The sequence below is a fragment of the Pseudophryne corroboree genome, chromosome 1, assembly GCF_028390025.1.
Source record: "Pseudophryne corroboree isolate aPseCor3 chromosome 1, aPseCor3.hap2, whole genome shotgun sequence".
Lineage (NCBI taxonomy): Eukaryota > Metazoa > Chordata > Amphibia > Anura > Myobatrachidae > Pseudophryne > Pseudophryne corroboree.
In genome coordinates this window covers 297600223-297615418 of record NC_086444.1, presented here as the reverse complement: position 1 = coordinate 297615418, position 15196 = coordinate 297600223, and the positions used below count along the sequence as shown (strand labels likewise).

The 15196-nt window shown below is 42.2% G+C and overlaps 1 protein-coding gene across 2 annotated transcripts in view; it reads right to left on the bottom strand.

Annotated features, from left to right (window-relative positions):
• Positions 1 to 15196, bottom strand: part of CUX2 (cut like homeobox 2) — an 875100-nt gene that overhangs the window by 41929 nt on the left and 817975 nt on the right. For both annotated transcript variants that reach the window (XM_063964372.1, XM_063964373.1), the window contains exons 11-17: positions 14392 to 14583; positions 11843 to 11901; positions 7047 to 7095; positions 6850 to 6949; positions 5253 to 5891; positions 4595 to 4696; positions 656 to 1428 (exon numbers count right to left, since the gene is read on the bottom strand). In XM_063964372.1, coding sequence (XP_063820442.1) covers positions 656 to 1428; positions 4595 to 4696; positions 5253 to 5891; positions 6850 to 6949; positions 7047 to 7095; positions 11843 to 11901; positions 14392 to 14583 — 1914 coding nt within the window. The remainder of the gene's footprint in view (positions 1 to 655; positions 1429 to 4594; positions 4697 to 5252; positions 5892 to 6849; positions 6950 to 7046; positions 7096 to 11842; positions 11902 to 14391; positions 14584 to 15196) is intronic.

Below are 15196 nucleotides of genomic sequence, written 5' to 3'. Positions count from 1 at the left end.
TCATCTTTTTATTTTGCTATAGATTTACTTCTAATAACCCCATAAATGCGCTGCCACTGTTGCAAACTACTTTCAAGAATAATTACTATCCATGCAATTTTAGTTTAATGACTTTGCTAAAAAAAATAGCAAAGCGCTTCTACTGTACACATAATATGTGTGTCAGCAGAAAATACACAATAGATTAGATACTACATTTCTGGGCAGAGTGCCTGTAAATGGCAAGAAACCAAATAGTTGTAATCAACCACATACATCTGGATGCCCAACACTTGCACTCTGGGTTAACAATACATTTTTTCAGGTCTCTTTTCAAAATCACAGATTTATGGATAACTAACCTATTCTTTTAGATTCATATTCAAAATTTCAGAAAAGCTGGAAAGCAGGACTACCCATAGGAACCAGATATGAGCAACCCTGTCTGGTATCACACACTGAAAAGCTGAAAAACTGATAGAAAACTGCAGAGATTATCTACTATTCCTGCCATACAAACCGTATTTCTTACCCTTATCCAGCTCATTTGACACTACCCTTAGGTAGGCGCTTACATTTCCTGTCTCCAGCTGTGTTAAGCTCATGTGACACTAGGTAACTGCTCACATGATCCATACCCTATCTAGGACAACACTCAAGTGGACCACAATAATACCTTTTCTCCAAAGATTCGCTGGCAGATGCCATTTTTTGCCAACTTTTCTTTGACTTGTCTGGTGAGGTCCAGGGTATTCACTTCTCGGTACATATACATCTCATACTGCTCTGGGGTGAGCGGGGGAACGGTGGGCTTAAGGTTTCTTGGGACGTAGGCAGGGTAGTATGAAATCTGGCTGATGTTCTGATTATCTAGACTTCCAATCTCAGTCTTCACCTCCACAAGTTTATGTGCTTCTTCTCCATTTGTTAGATCTTCCTCATTGTGTGGAGTTTCCCCATTATCTCCTCTCTTCCAAGGTCGCCCATTTACTATGCTGGAGTAACTTGATGATGATGAAGACAGTGATGGAGACACAGATGTAAATGGACGGTTCAGTATATTTTTTTCTGATGCCCAGTGCTGATCAAAGTATGAACCAGCATCACCTATTTCCGACTTTACTTTGCGTATAATATTTTGTACGAAAGCTGCTGGGGACAGAACACTCAATGGCGTCTGTGTGGAGCTTGTGCTGGTGAGAAGGCAGCCCTCCTCCTGTTTAATGTAGATCTGAGGTGCTTTGTGCGCAGAAGGCGTGAGAATGGGCCTCTCATTTGGGGGTGTAGGAATGGACCTATGGCTGCTGCCCGATTCTATTTCCAGCAATGCCTGGTGCTGTGCCTGCATTTCCCTCCTTGCCTGCTCCAGAATACTCTTTATTGCATCTTCGGAATTATTGTTGGTGGTGGAAGATGATGATAAAGGAGCAGTTGAGCCCTTTGTGTCACCTGTATTAAATATGAAAAGGGATATAAAATGAGACACAGTTTGTAACCAATGGAAACCTACAGCTGTACAATTGTTTAAATCCCAGTCAGTTCTCATTCATATATATTTAACTGAAGGGATTAATCTTCCAAAAATAAAGCTAAATATTACTAATTTACAATAACACATAATCAAATAGCTAATACAGCACTTTCTAAATATAATTCACCTTCCATATACATCTTATACTCACTCCCTTTCATGTATAACCAGTATTATTATTATTATTATTACATTTTATCTATAAGGCGCCACAAGTGTTTTGCAGCGCCGTACAAAGGACAGAAGACAAAACTTAACATTACAGTAAATAAATAAATAACAAAAATAGAGTACACGTAACAAAGAGCACCACAATTCTCAAAACATAATACAGCTTGGACGTAAGTAGCGAGTGAGTGACCATAGACAGAGATGAGCCCTTAACAGCAGGAGAAAAAGTGGGTAAAGATGGTCGCTGAGTAGGAGAGGGCTGTGAGTGAAATGTGTCGAGAAGAGGGTTTTGACAACAAGAGGTAAGAGGGCCCTGCTCTGAGGAGCTAACAATCTAGTAGGACAGACAGATGACATGAGGCGCAAGCAAGCGGGAGGTAGCCTGATGGCAAGATGTAAGCAAAGCAAAGATGGTCAAGGCATGAGGCAGGGTGATGGAGGAGCAGCATCAGGACTAGGTTATGCATCGGAAGGGTACGCTTTGATAAATAGGTGGGTTTTCAGTGCCCGTTTGAGCTTGAAAAGGTACAGAGGAGGGCGACCAAACTAATTAAGGGCATGGAGACGATGGAATACAAGGAAAGGCTTGAAAGACTAGGCATGTTTACATTGGAAAAGTGGAGACTAAGAGGGGATATGATCAACATCTACAAATATATAAGGGGACAATACACAGAGCTTGCGCGGGACCTGTTTTTGGTTAGATCAACACAGAGGACTCGTGGACACTCGCTCAGGTTAGAGGAGAGGAGATTCCGCACAATACGGCGTTAAGGCTTTTTCACGGTAAGGACAATACATGTTTGGAATTCCCTGCCCGAGGGAGTTGTAATGGCGGAATCTGTCAACACCTTTAAGAATGGGTTAGATAAATTCCTAATGGATAAGGATATCCAGGGGTATGGTGCATAGTCATGCATTATAGTTACTATAAATAGGGATAAAATGTAACGGCTGACAGCAGCATCAGTCAGAAATTTTAGTCAAATCATCATGCATAGGAGACCACAAATAGGTTGAACTCGATGGACATTTGTCTTTTTTCAACCTCAGATACTATGTTACTATGTTACTATGTTTGCAGATTTGCAAGGTCGAGGAGAGTCTAATGAAGCGGGGGAGCGCATTCCACTGAAAGGGTACAGCACGGGCAAAATCCTGAACTCGAGCATGGGAAGCAATGACCAGGGTAGAGGAGAGGCACCGCTCTTTGGGCGACTGTAAGGAGCGAGAGAAAGTATGAAGGGAGAGGAGGTTGGAGATGTAGGGAGCAGTGGAATTAGAGATGGCCTTGTATGTGAGGGTGAGGTGTTTGAAGAGGATTCTGTAGGGGAATGGGAGCAGTGCAGATTTTGTCAAAGCGGAGTGGCAGATGTGGAGCGGCAGGAAAGGAAGATAAGACTAGTTGCGGAGTTGAGGACAGATTGGAGGGGAGCATGATGGGAGCAAGTGAGGCCAGTGAGGAGAACGTTGCAGTAGTCGAGCTATGAGATGACCAGTGAGTGGATGATAAGTTTAGTTGCACTTTTGGAGAGAAATGGACTGATGTGAGCAATGTTGCGTATCTGGAACTGATAGGATTGTGCCAGAACTTGGATGTGGAATGCAAAGGAGAGGGAAGAGTCAAGAGTGACGCCCAAGCAGCGGAGTTGGGGAATGGGGGAGATGATGGTGTTGTCAACAGTGATAGAGATATTGGTAGGGGGTGTTACTCTGGCTGGGGGAAAGATAATGAGTTCAGTTTTGTCCATGCTGAGCTTCAGAGAACGCTCAGCAATCCAGGAGGAGATGGCGGATAGGCAGCTGGAAACCTGAGAGAAGACAGAGGGGGACAGATCAGGAGGGGAGAGGTAGAGTTGTGTGTCATCAGCATAGAGGTGGTATTGTAGGCCAAAGGAGTTAATAAGCACACCCAGGGAAGAGGTTTACAGGGAGAACAGATAGGGGCCGAGGACAGAACTCTGAGGCACACAAACAGGAATGATGAAAGGGTGTGAGGTGGTGCCGGAGGCAGACACAGAGAAGGAGCGGTTAGTGAGGTAAGAGGTAAACCAGTCAAGGACAGTGCTAGAGAGGCCAATGTTTTGGAGTGTGCGGAGGAAGAGAGAATGATCCACGGTGTCAAAGGCAGCAGAGAGGTCCAGAAGGATAAGCAGAGAGAAGTGGCCCCTGGATTTGGCCGGAAGCAGGTCATTGGTGACTTTCACCAGGGCAGCCTCAGTGGAGTGGAGTAGGCGAAAGCCAGATTGTAGTGGATCAAGGATAGAGTTGTCAGAGAGGTAACTTGTGAGACAGCTGTAGACCAGTCATTCAAGTAGTTTGGAGGCGAATAGGAGAAGAGAGATGGGGCGGTAGCTAGTGGGTGATGAAAGGTCGAGGTTGGGTTTTTTGAGAATAGGTGAGACCAGAGCATGTTTGAATGGTGAGGTAAAGATGCCGGTAGAGAGTGATAGGTTAAAGAGGTGAGCAAGGTGGGAGCAGGCAGGGGGGAGAGGGATGGAGAGGACGGAAGTGGTGGTGGGTGGGGGTCAATGGGGGGGGATAAGATGAGGAAGTGGACTTCCTTGTCAGTAGTGAAACAGAAGAAGGACAGGGTGGGATAGATGGAGGACAAGGATGATGGGGGCAGGGGAGCAGCAGAGGAGTGACGGGAGGATATATAGTGTCGGATTTCCTCAATTTTGGAGATGAAGAAGGAGGCAAAGTCAGTGGCAATGAGTGAGGGTGGGAGGGCAGGAGGAGGGTGTTGAAAGTTTCAAAGAGACGGCGTGGACTGGAGGACTGAGAAGAGATTGCTCCTTTCAGGGCTGGGAGCCCGGCGGCAACTGACTCCATTGTCTCCGGCAGTTCCGCCCTTGGTTTCCATTAAAGTGTTAGTGCACATGGCATAATTTTAAGGATTGCAAAACTCACCTCCTTTCTGAGACTGAATCTCCTTTTTTGCTTGCTCCAGAATATTTTTAATAGCATCATCTGATCCGGTTTCTGGAGTTCGAATTCTTGGTGTAATACTTCCTGAGTAACGACAAAAAGTGATAACAGTTATTCATGTGAACTCTAAACTGCTACATTTTCTTTTTTTTAACTAGAAAGTTACGGCTTCAAGCCTCAGCCTGGTTAGCATAAACTCTACATTATATTAAATGTGTATGTGGTTCATTTTGTGCAAATTTGTCTCTTGTGAGTGTAATCTCCATCACGACAAATTTGTAAAACCAGAGTGGCCTCTTATAAATGAAAGATTGAAGCAGACTAATTAAAGTCTAAGGGAGAGGTTTATCTAAGCTTGGAGAGAGATACAGTACCAAACAATCAGCTTCTTTCACTTTGCAGACTGTTTTTTTTTTTTTTTAAACGATAGGAGCTAATTGGTACTTTATTTGTCAACACGTTATTCCTCTCCAAGCTTTGATAAATATGCCCCTAACTTATGGGTTCTTTGCATTATATTTTTATAGTTATAGTAGGCTAGTATAACAAGCGGGCTTGTTTGAGACCGGTGGCTCCAATACGCGAGAAACTTCCCCTATTTTGTATCCATAAATGTGACTGGAGATGTGAGAGCACTCACCTCTTTGCCGCACCTGAATAGTCCTGAGCGCCAGAACATTCTGCTCATCGGACAGAAATTGCTTCATCTTAATGAAGGGCTCCTTCCCTTTCACAGTAAGTTTTCGCCAGGGCTTAGGACGAGCCAGAATCTCACTTACTGAGCCCTGGGAGAGCCCTAGAACATAGTGCCCAAATACTCTTTGCCCAATGTTGTGTTTTAGAAGTTGCTCTTTAACTTGAAAGGCAATTTCTGATGTATCTAGATGTTCATCATCCACTGAGCTGGAATTGGTCCCTTCAGACTGCTCACTGAGCGGGCTTGAATCCTGATTCCCAGTGGACTGGTGATTGCTGGAAAGTATATTGGCCTTTATTGTATAAAATGTGGATGGGAATGATAGCGCTGAGTTGGATTCGGTCTTGAGCAATGGTGAATTAACTTGAGTCTTGAGAAGTGTTTCTCCAGCTAATTGTTCATTACTGTTGGAGTAAGCAGAAGAGAAGCAAAAAGTCCTCTGAGCTCTAGTTGCTAGCGGGAATTCCAGCATAGATTGGGGAGGACTGAGGGTAGACGCTCTGCCCCTGGTCAGCGGAGAAGCTGAGTATGACCTTTCGGCTGCTGCAGGAACTTTAGTGGCATCATGAGGATGATCCTCCTCTAGAAAGGATGACAGAGTGAATATAAGACTATAGGAAATACAAAAATACTGCTAAAAAGAGCAATTACCACAAACTGCAATCATAATAGCCAATTTAGGACAATCTTTATTTGCTAAGCAATATATTTATAGTTAAAATTAGGAAACAAACTTAAAATAATTTAAAAATTAGTGCTGTAAAAAACTAGATTAGTCACATTGGTTTTGTTTACTAGTATATGGCTGCAAATCTGTATAGCTATGACGCCAAATCACATCCCAATGTAACACATAAATACACAGAGCAGGGATTTATATATATTCTAAACATGGCTATGGAGCCCCATCACACTTTTGACATTATTTGTGCATGTTAACACAAGTTCCAGAAAAAAAACACCATACTGTAAATGTGAAAAAAATAATAAGTTCATGCCTTAAAGGCTTAAACGAATGCTCTAAGCCATAGGTTCTCAAACTTGGTCCCAAGGACCCCAAACAGTTCAGGTTTCCCAGGTCTCCTCACAGATTCATAAGTGAAATAATTAACTACACATGTGGATCTTTTAAAATGTGTCAGTGAGTAATGAATACACCTGTGCACGGGCTAGGTTACCTTGAAAATGTGAACTGTTTGGGGTCCTGAGGACCCAGTTTGAGAACCACTGTTCTAAGTGATAAAAATCTAAAAGAACAAGGTTAAATTTGATTGGACAAAGTCAGTCAATTACCCCAATTAGGGCATGTGTGAGGCCATTGGTCAACCAACAGGGAACACTAGGCACTCTGCGACGTGGCTGTATGGCTGCCCTATGACCAACCATATCACTGCAATTTGTTCCTAAATTCAAGAGGCCAAATTAGCTGGTAAATGAGTTACAGAACCAGATAATGACACCATAAGGGCAGATTTGTATCAGTGACAACAAGAAGAGTGCAGATGTGTATGCGTGAGCAGGACAGGAGCCGATTACATACCACAGCTGGGCACAAAGCTCTGCTTTTCTAGGAGATAGTTTTGCAATGGGTAAAATGCTTCTTTTTTGATGGATAAGTTATCTTCTGCCTTGGACGTCTCCTGTAGTTAGTAAGTAGAACATTTAAAAGAAAACTCTCTTACATAACAGTTGCGTGTAAATAAAAACTTTACATTAAATATTAGGCAAATTACTAACCGGAACAAGGTCACAGCCGGCTGTGGCAGACTTCATAGCTTTCAAGATGCTGTAAGTGAAGGAAAAAAGTCACACTGTAGGTCATCCTTGTTGTGCATTAACTGTATAATTATACACGTCTCCATACAAGTTTTATAGATGAGAAATATGACACCTGTAGGGCAGTATACAATGAAAAACATATAAAAAGACTCAAGCATTATCAAAGCCACCAAATGCAAATGTGGACCTCTGTCTAGCAAGATTCCAATGGAAAAGTCCAATACGTCTAACAAAACCATGATATAGCAGACGATTTTGGATTCTGGGTCTCTAAGCAGAATATCACCAGAGCAAAAAGCAAATTCGCTATGAAAGACATACAAATGATCCACAAACAGTCTTAAAGAAAATGAAATATCAGAGGACATAAACAATAATCTCTACATAAACAAAATGTTAGATTTATTACTATATATTAAATTGTAGAAATAAGTATACCTTGCACCTTTTAAAGCATATAAGATCTCCAATAAATTAGGCAGAGCAACCTTATATACACACCTAGTATAAATCAACCGAGCTGCCATCATCTGATTTCGTCCAGAATCAAAAGAGTAAGATATATTGAGGTATAACAGCAATAATGACAACTAACAAATAATGATAAACAATATACTGTATGGATCAATGGTATTTGATTAACAAATGTAAAAATTCAATTGTTTCATCAATACCTGACTGCTGTATATTATGTATCCTTATGGCAGCTTTGGAGCAGTTAGCAAAGCAACCTCCATTTACAACTGGCACAACATTGGGCCTGACTCAGCGGACTTGTGAAAATATGCTAAAGACAGTCTCTCTCTTGTGTATGAAGACACCCACCGCCGACATATCAGACCCACTGCTTACGTACATCGGGAACATCTGTCGCACCATTGTACTTCTAAGCAACCCTATGGTGTCTCAGAATATCCGTCTCAACTAAGACACAGGGGCCAGTCCAATGGGTGGCTGACTAGGACACATCCAGAAAATGGTGGCAACATGCTTGCCCTTTTATAGCCACCCTGTTAGATCCCCCAAACAGTCACTACCTGCAAATAAATCCTCTGTGTGCATACGCCATCGATAATCAATTACCATGTGTGCAGTGCGGCTGTAACACATGCGCAGTGGCTCCACTGCGTCCAACATCTACATTGAGTCCACTTCTGACTCGGGCCTACTGCTACTCCAAGTACCCTCACTCTCTTGCATCATCAAAGTGGCTCTATCATTCTGTTGTCTCCACTGTCTAAACTTTTAATAAACTAATGAACACCAAGGGATGAAATCTGAACTGAAGAGGATATTTGCAAAGAAGACATTCCAGAGGACATAGTTAGTTGTCCTAAAAGTGGCCACACAGAGATCAAGTCAGTCAATGTGGCTAATCAATGTATGTGGGAATTCCTGCATGTCTGAGTAACCACCAATTACTGCAGATGGCGGATCATACAGTAACATATCCCAGGTTATAAGTGTGAGAAGACATTATTTAGTGATGAGGCTAAAAATCATATGGGAATGACTGTATCAGTGGAAATGAGTCGGTGTAATATTGTACTTCACAAGCCTTCTTGCCTCCCTATGGACTCACATGACAGGACTATAGGTGGCCCACCCGAATGTACATCTGTAGCGATTTCTGTGTGATATACCTTTTCTCATCTGGGTCTGGTAGGAAGACATTTTATATATTTGTCTGCTGCATGGATAATACATGCATTCTATTAGATATGCCAGCACCACTTTATTTGTCTGGTAGAAAGCAATATGAACTGCTATATGATATTTGGGAATTTGTTGGATGTGTACTAGATTAATAAAGCTGGTTTAAGGGTAGCACACAAGGTCTTCATTTCTCAGTTTCCTTCATGAATGCTTGTGAGAGGACTACATTCGAATGCAAAAGAATTGTGTTACGAGGCATCTACACAACGTGGGCTAGTAACAATATACCCATAATGAGTTTACACTCTATTTTTGAAATCTTCTTCCCCTTCTGTTTTAAGTCATTGCACTGGGAGACGGTATTGGAACGGGTGTGTCATTTTCCCTATGTATTAAAGGTAGTGATTTATTTTCACACCATCCAGTTGTGTTTAACCTACTGCGTCATTCACTGAGATAATATACTACAATATCATTCGTATTGTATTTCTATTTTCTACCCTGTAAAATGGGTACTTCAAATAAGGACTCGGTAGGCAGGTTTTCTGGTGAAACACAGTGTCTTTTACTGGCAGCAGACACTGTGCATAGCATACGCAAGCTTTGGCCTGGTCACACAGGTACATAACTTAAAATAAACAAACATCAAGGTCCCTGCATTCCTCGTGATTATTAGTTATTCTGCTGCAATGACCTGCAGCCATCATTCGCCATGCCTTTCTGGCACAGCCAATGTCTACAGTCCCTGGCACTATGGAACTGCACCCTACTCGCTGGCCCCTAACGGGCACCAGTGCCACGTGCATTGGATAAATAGGACTTTTATACTTCTCTCCTGCTTCTGACTTCCTGCTGTCTCTGGGAGAGCTGGAAAACCCGGACTTCTTCTTTCCAGTTGCAGCTGTGCAATCCAGAAAGCCCAGAGTCATAAATCTCCACTGCAGGTACAGAATGTGCAGGTCTTGCTTTCTTTTCCCTTGGAGTGAGCTAATCCCACCAAAACGTGGACAACTGTTTCTGGTTTTCTTACTGATCATGCGCATAGAGGTTGGGTTTAGTCACGTAAGGCAGCTAAACCCGACCAAAGCGATGGAAGCGATTGCAAAAAGTGCCATTTGGGGTGCCCAAACAGGTCCCTTTTTGCGCATTTCAGCTTGCCACCCCCAAGTAGTGTGGGCTGAAATGCAGATGCCGACTACCATCTCACACTAACTGAACTACAATTGAATAGCTCCATTTAGGTGCCATCTAGTGGCTGCTGGCGGAAAAACCTTTGAATTCCGCCCATTGAATCTTTGCTTCTGAAGCCCCAAATTAAATATTTGAACCACCATTTCTGTGTGTTTTCATTGGAGAGCTCATCATGTGTACACTATTTCTGTATATCACATGAGGCATCTGTTATAGCCACTGATAATATCTGCGTGGATCTTATTAAGTTACGTTTTTGCGTCACTTACACTAAAGTATGTAACTAATCCTCAGCACCCATTTGGAAAGTTTATACTAATGGGCTATTTCACGGGTTAAAGCAGTTATTTGAAAGCAGTGAGATTCGGCACATACAGTATTGGACACGCTGCTAAAATGTTGTGTGTTACAGAAATTTAGGTGTTAAAGGGAATTAAAATCAAACTAAAGCCATCCAAAGAAGAGGACATGTTAAAATATAATTAGGCTGCTGTAATCTGTGATTTTGATGGGGGTTTTTTAAATATATTATTACACTATTTATTTTTTATTTATGCCAAAGTGACAGGGGAACTAAATTATGAAGTGTGTCTAGTACATTCCATGGGATAGGAAGCAGTAAATTTCATATTGTTACACATGTATTTAATCATCTAAGGATTGCTTTTCATCAATTCCAAGGTCACATTTAACTGGCACCTTAAGAAAGCTGGAGTCCAAGTTTGTTTATTATTCGTGTCTTCACTAATGAAATATGGTCACATTATTAGAATGAAGAGTTGGTGGACTCCCTGGTTTGGTATCTACAACAGTGGCATATCTGCAATCAGTGCAGGGTGTGCGTTTCATATGAGCCTGTGAGTCAAAGTGGGTCCCACAATGCCCACCCTGCACCCAGAGCAGGTCTCACTGGGCAACCATACAGATGGCATTCATCCGGCACCTGCGCCGAATATAGCAAAGACTGTATACACAAAGAGAGCAGAAAATATGGCGTTGACACAGAAGATAGCAAAAACCAACACTATGAATTGTGGGGGCAGGTGTGGGGGGGGGGGGGGGGGAGATGCTAATATCTTGGCACAGTCAGATCACATGCGACTGTGCCTCCCCACTGTGTCCCCAGTTTTTGACAAGGAGATCCGTTCCGCAGATGTGCATAACATAATATTGACTATTTATAAAATACTTTTTAAACTATATTACATTAAAAAAACAAAAACAAACTATATGAACGGTTTGGAATGGAAAAAATCGTCAGTTAAGTGGTTTAAAAAAAAAACCTAATTAGCAATCAGCATATCAGAATAGGGAATTAAGTTAAAAGGTGAAGGAAGCTGAACTATTTCTTGTTTGCCTTTGAAACGGTCACTTTGTACAGGATTGGAGAGATGGGAGCAGAGATTGTGATCAAAGTAATTAGCCACTGTTAGATTAGTTATGCTGGGTCAGATTCCTGTAATAAAGACTCAAGAGGCTAAAGTGGACAACATCTATAGTCATTTACATGCCCCAAATACACAAGACAATAATCAAACACTAAAATATTAGTAACATTTGAAAAACGAATAGGAATAAACCGTTCCAAAAGAATGTGATATTTAATATGCTGGTCAATATTAGATAAGGAGGAGATAATGTTAATTCTTTATTGCATGCATTTGTTTGTTGTTGCTAACACATACGGCAGATTTATATTCTGGGCTTATAAAATAACAGATGGATATGTTTTTTATGCTTGACAGAAAGGTAAATATATACAGCATTGTAATAGGTATAAACAACCCCTAGTGACACTGCTGTCTTATTTATTGCATTATAAAGCTGGAAGCGTGGAGCGTTCCCTATAGCACATTATTAATCAGACTGAGAGAGAGCAGACTTACAAGAGGAGGTATGAATCTTACCTCAGCTCAGTTTTAATTTCTTCGTAATCCGACTGAATTAGTAACTTCTCTTCTAGTTTCTGAATAAGAAGAAAAAAAATAGCCAATATGCAGCTAAACCACTAGATCAGATTGCAAGCTCCATGGCGGAGTTCCTGGATTTTACATGCATACATACATGCAGTACTGTACAATATATGTTAGATGTTAAAGATAGTATAATTTCTATTCAACATATATCAGCAAAGACATACACCGTACACTGCCATGAGCTCAGCGATGTTGGGGACAGCCATAAGGATAGTAAGTCAGCAGATATAGGCGGAGGAATAGGTCATAGTGTTAAAATGGACTTTAATAAACATAGCCTCAAATGTAACTGCTTGTTTGCAGATTCACTGCAATACAAACACTTGCAGCACAGGGCATATCCTCCGTGGTGTCGCCACTGGGTAAACAGTCTGTGTACTGCACAATAGCTATTGCTTATGACACAAGAGCACAACAGTTGTTCATCTGTCTGAGAACTGTAGGTATGCCAGTCCCGGTTAGACCTTAAACCAGCTATATCCCAATATATTATATATTATACACACATCCCAATATGATATTCTGTATTACTATATATACAGTATATATATATATATATATATATATGTATGGAACTGTGTCACGGGCTGCGCTGTTGAGATCCGTGGCTCGTGTCCCCGACGGCGTCTGGTCACTGACAGGCGACCGGGATGATTACGTCCTCCCGTTCCCGGCTGCTGGTTCCTTATTTACCAGGAAGCTCAGCCTGCGGTGGGCGGGAGGAGCTTCCACCCTGTGTCCTAGTGAGTTGCTTGATTACTCAGACGCCAGGCACTCACAGGATGGCAGGGACGTGCAGAGGAGCAGCTGTGTTCTTTTGTAATTACGAGGAGGCTTGTTTCCATTTCACTTGTTGCTCCCTTTATATTTCTGGTCTGCCTCTCACAATGTGCTGCTCATAGTAACTAGTTGCAGCGGGAGCCCTTGTCTCTTTGAACTATCCTATCCTGTGGACATCTCTACCTGTTTTGTCTGTGTCTATCTCCTGGCAGCATTCCTATGTCCAGCCCAGGTTTCGCATTATAGTTTGTAGTGTTATTTAGTATATTATACAGTATGTCTACTACTTCAATACTAATATCCCTAATTCCCATTTGTTTAGTAACAGTAAGTTGTTCCTCCACATCCGGAGGTAACTTCCCTGTTTTGGGGTACTTTGTGTGTTTTGCCTTCGTAATTTCTTTATTCTCTCAGACCCATTTGTTATTCCCCACGCCTCAGTTTCCTCCTGCTCTCCACTGTTTGCCTTCTCTTTGCCACGTCCATCTCTTGTCTTCTTTGTTAGTATTTCTTTGTGTTTGCGCCACCGGCATTGATTCAGGTCCCTCCGGGTTAAGCTTGTACTATCTCCAGTGGTGTAAGTCCTGGTGGCATCCCGGTACTGGTAGGCACATAGCGCCTTAAGGGAAAAGCAGCTATTATAGACTAGAAGACTTGCTGGAGTGTTCTACCCGGGGAATACAAGGGTCATTACCCAGAAGATCTTCGTAAGCTCCGGCCTCCTTGGGAAGAGAACCATCACCTACTGTAACAATCAATATCCGGTGTAAAGTAAACATTAACTTCGTTCAATTTCAGTATGAAGGTGCAAAGGGTGACATGAAGAAAGGGAGCCGAGGCGGTTCAAGAGAGAAGGCCCATGTGCAATCTTCATGTGATCCCCTTCTCTCTCACCACTGCTACTGGCTGAGTCTACTGGCCATGTGAAGATCCCCAGGAAAATGGTGTCAACTTCAATGCCATTTTACCAGTCATTTCTGCGGCGCTTGGATGAAAGGAAACTGTAATGTATGGGTGCAGGGTGTGGGCCCCTCTGGACCCAGGGGCCAGTGTGCACTGTACACCGTGCACCCATCTCACGTTGGATATTGAGGACACATTTGTATATCTCTTGTATGTATAAGTAGGATTGAAACCGTCACTCCAGCCTTAGATGATGCAGTATGGCCCTGGTGCCTTCCACGGCCGTTTGCACAGCCCAATATGCAGGGATAACAGAAGCGGCACTCTCCGGTCTTTATACTTATATAATTAGAACAGGCATCTAGCCCCTCCAGCTAGTAACGTTTCGATTTTATTACTTTCAAAACCTTCGTCAGGACCATCTTGTATGTATAATATATGGATATAATTCAATTACAAGTGGAGAAACATCGGGAAAGAAAAACTGACATTTTTTGCGTTTTCCCCCGATGTTTCTCAGATATTAAATTATCTCCAGAAAACACACATGAAACCTGTGTGTTTTCATTAAAGGACTGTTTTCAGGGATTTGATTTCACCTGCATGAGACACGGCTTATCGAGGCTAATTGGATAGCACCCGGTGAGACAATTACCAGCAATCAATGATCGCTGGTAATTGAATACCCCCATAGAATATAGAACAATATGGTTTGCTTGATGCTTGTATGAACCTCCACACAATATAATCTCAAATAATCATTACATCCCTAGATTAATGTCATTACACAACTTTACCTCTATAGCCTCTGTTTTGATGATTAGTTGCTGTTCGAGTTCAGCGATTTGATTGGATGAAGACTCTTCCAATTCCTGTATAGAATTCTGCAGGTGCTGTATGTCCTTCAGAAGTCTTACGATTTCCCTGTCTTTAGAAGCTAATGCTGCTTCTAGATGAGAACCAGAACACAGCGAGAAGCCAGTTTTGTCCTTAAAAATAAAAAGAGAAAAAAATCCCCCCAAAATGAAAAAGCTTGTTGCCATGGTTTTGACTAAAACGACAATTAAAAAGAATGTTCAGTATCATTGGGCACATTTATAATCCTGTTAAGTACCCTGAAGTAATAAAAAGGCAGTAACACAGAAATAAGCATAGTTTTGTTACTCTGGGAATGAAGAGTAATGACATTTTCTACAAGCAGAAACACTTGCTGAGCCAGAGAGAAAACGAGTTTTATGGTAAGATCTTATCTTTGTTAAAACTCTTTCTGCGGGGTACACTGGGCTCCACAAGGAAAGACATAGGGGTGTAGAGTAGGATCTTGATCCGAGGCACCAACAGGCTCAAAAGCTTTGACTGTTCCCAGAATGCATAGCGCCGCCTCCTCTATAACCCCGCCTCCCTGCACAGGAGCTCAGTTTTTAGTTAACCAGCCCAATGCAGTAGCAGGAAAAGAGACGACAACGGTTAGTAGCCACATACACCACACTCTCACGACAGGAGAAGTGTCAGCGGCTAATGCCATACCAACCCAAAGAAGCTAAGTGCGTCAGGGTGGGCGCCTTGTGAAGCCCAGTGTACCCCGCAGAAAGAGTTTTAACA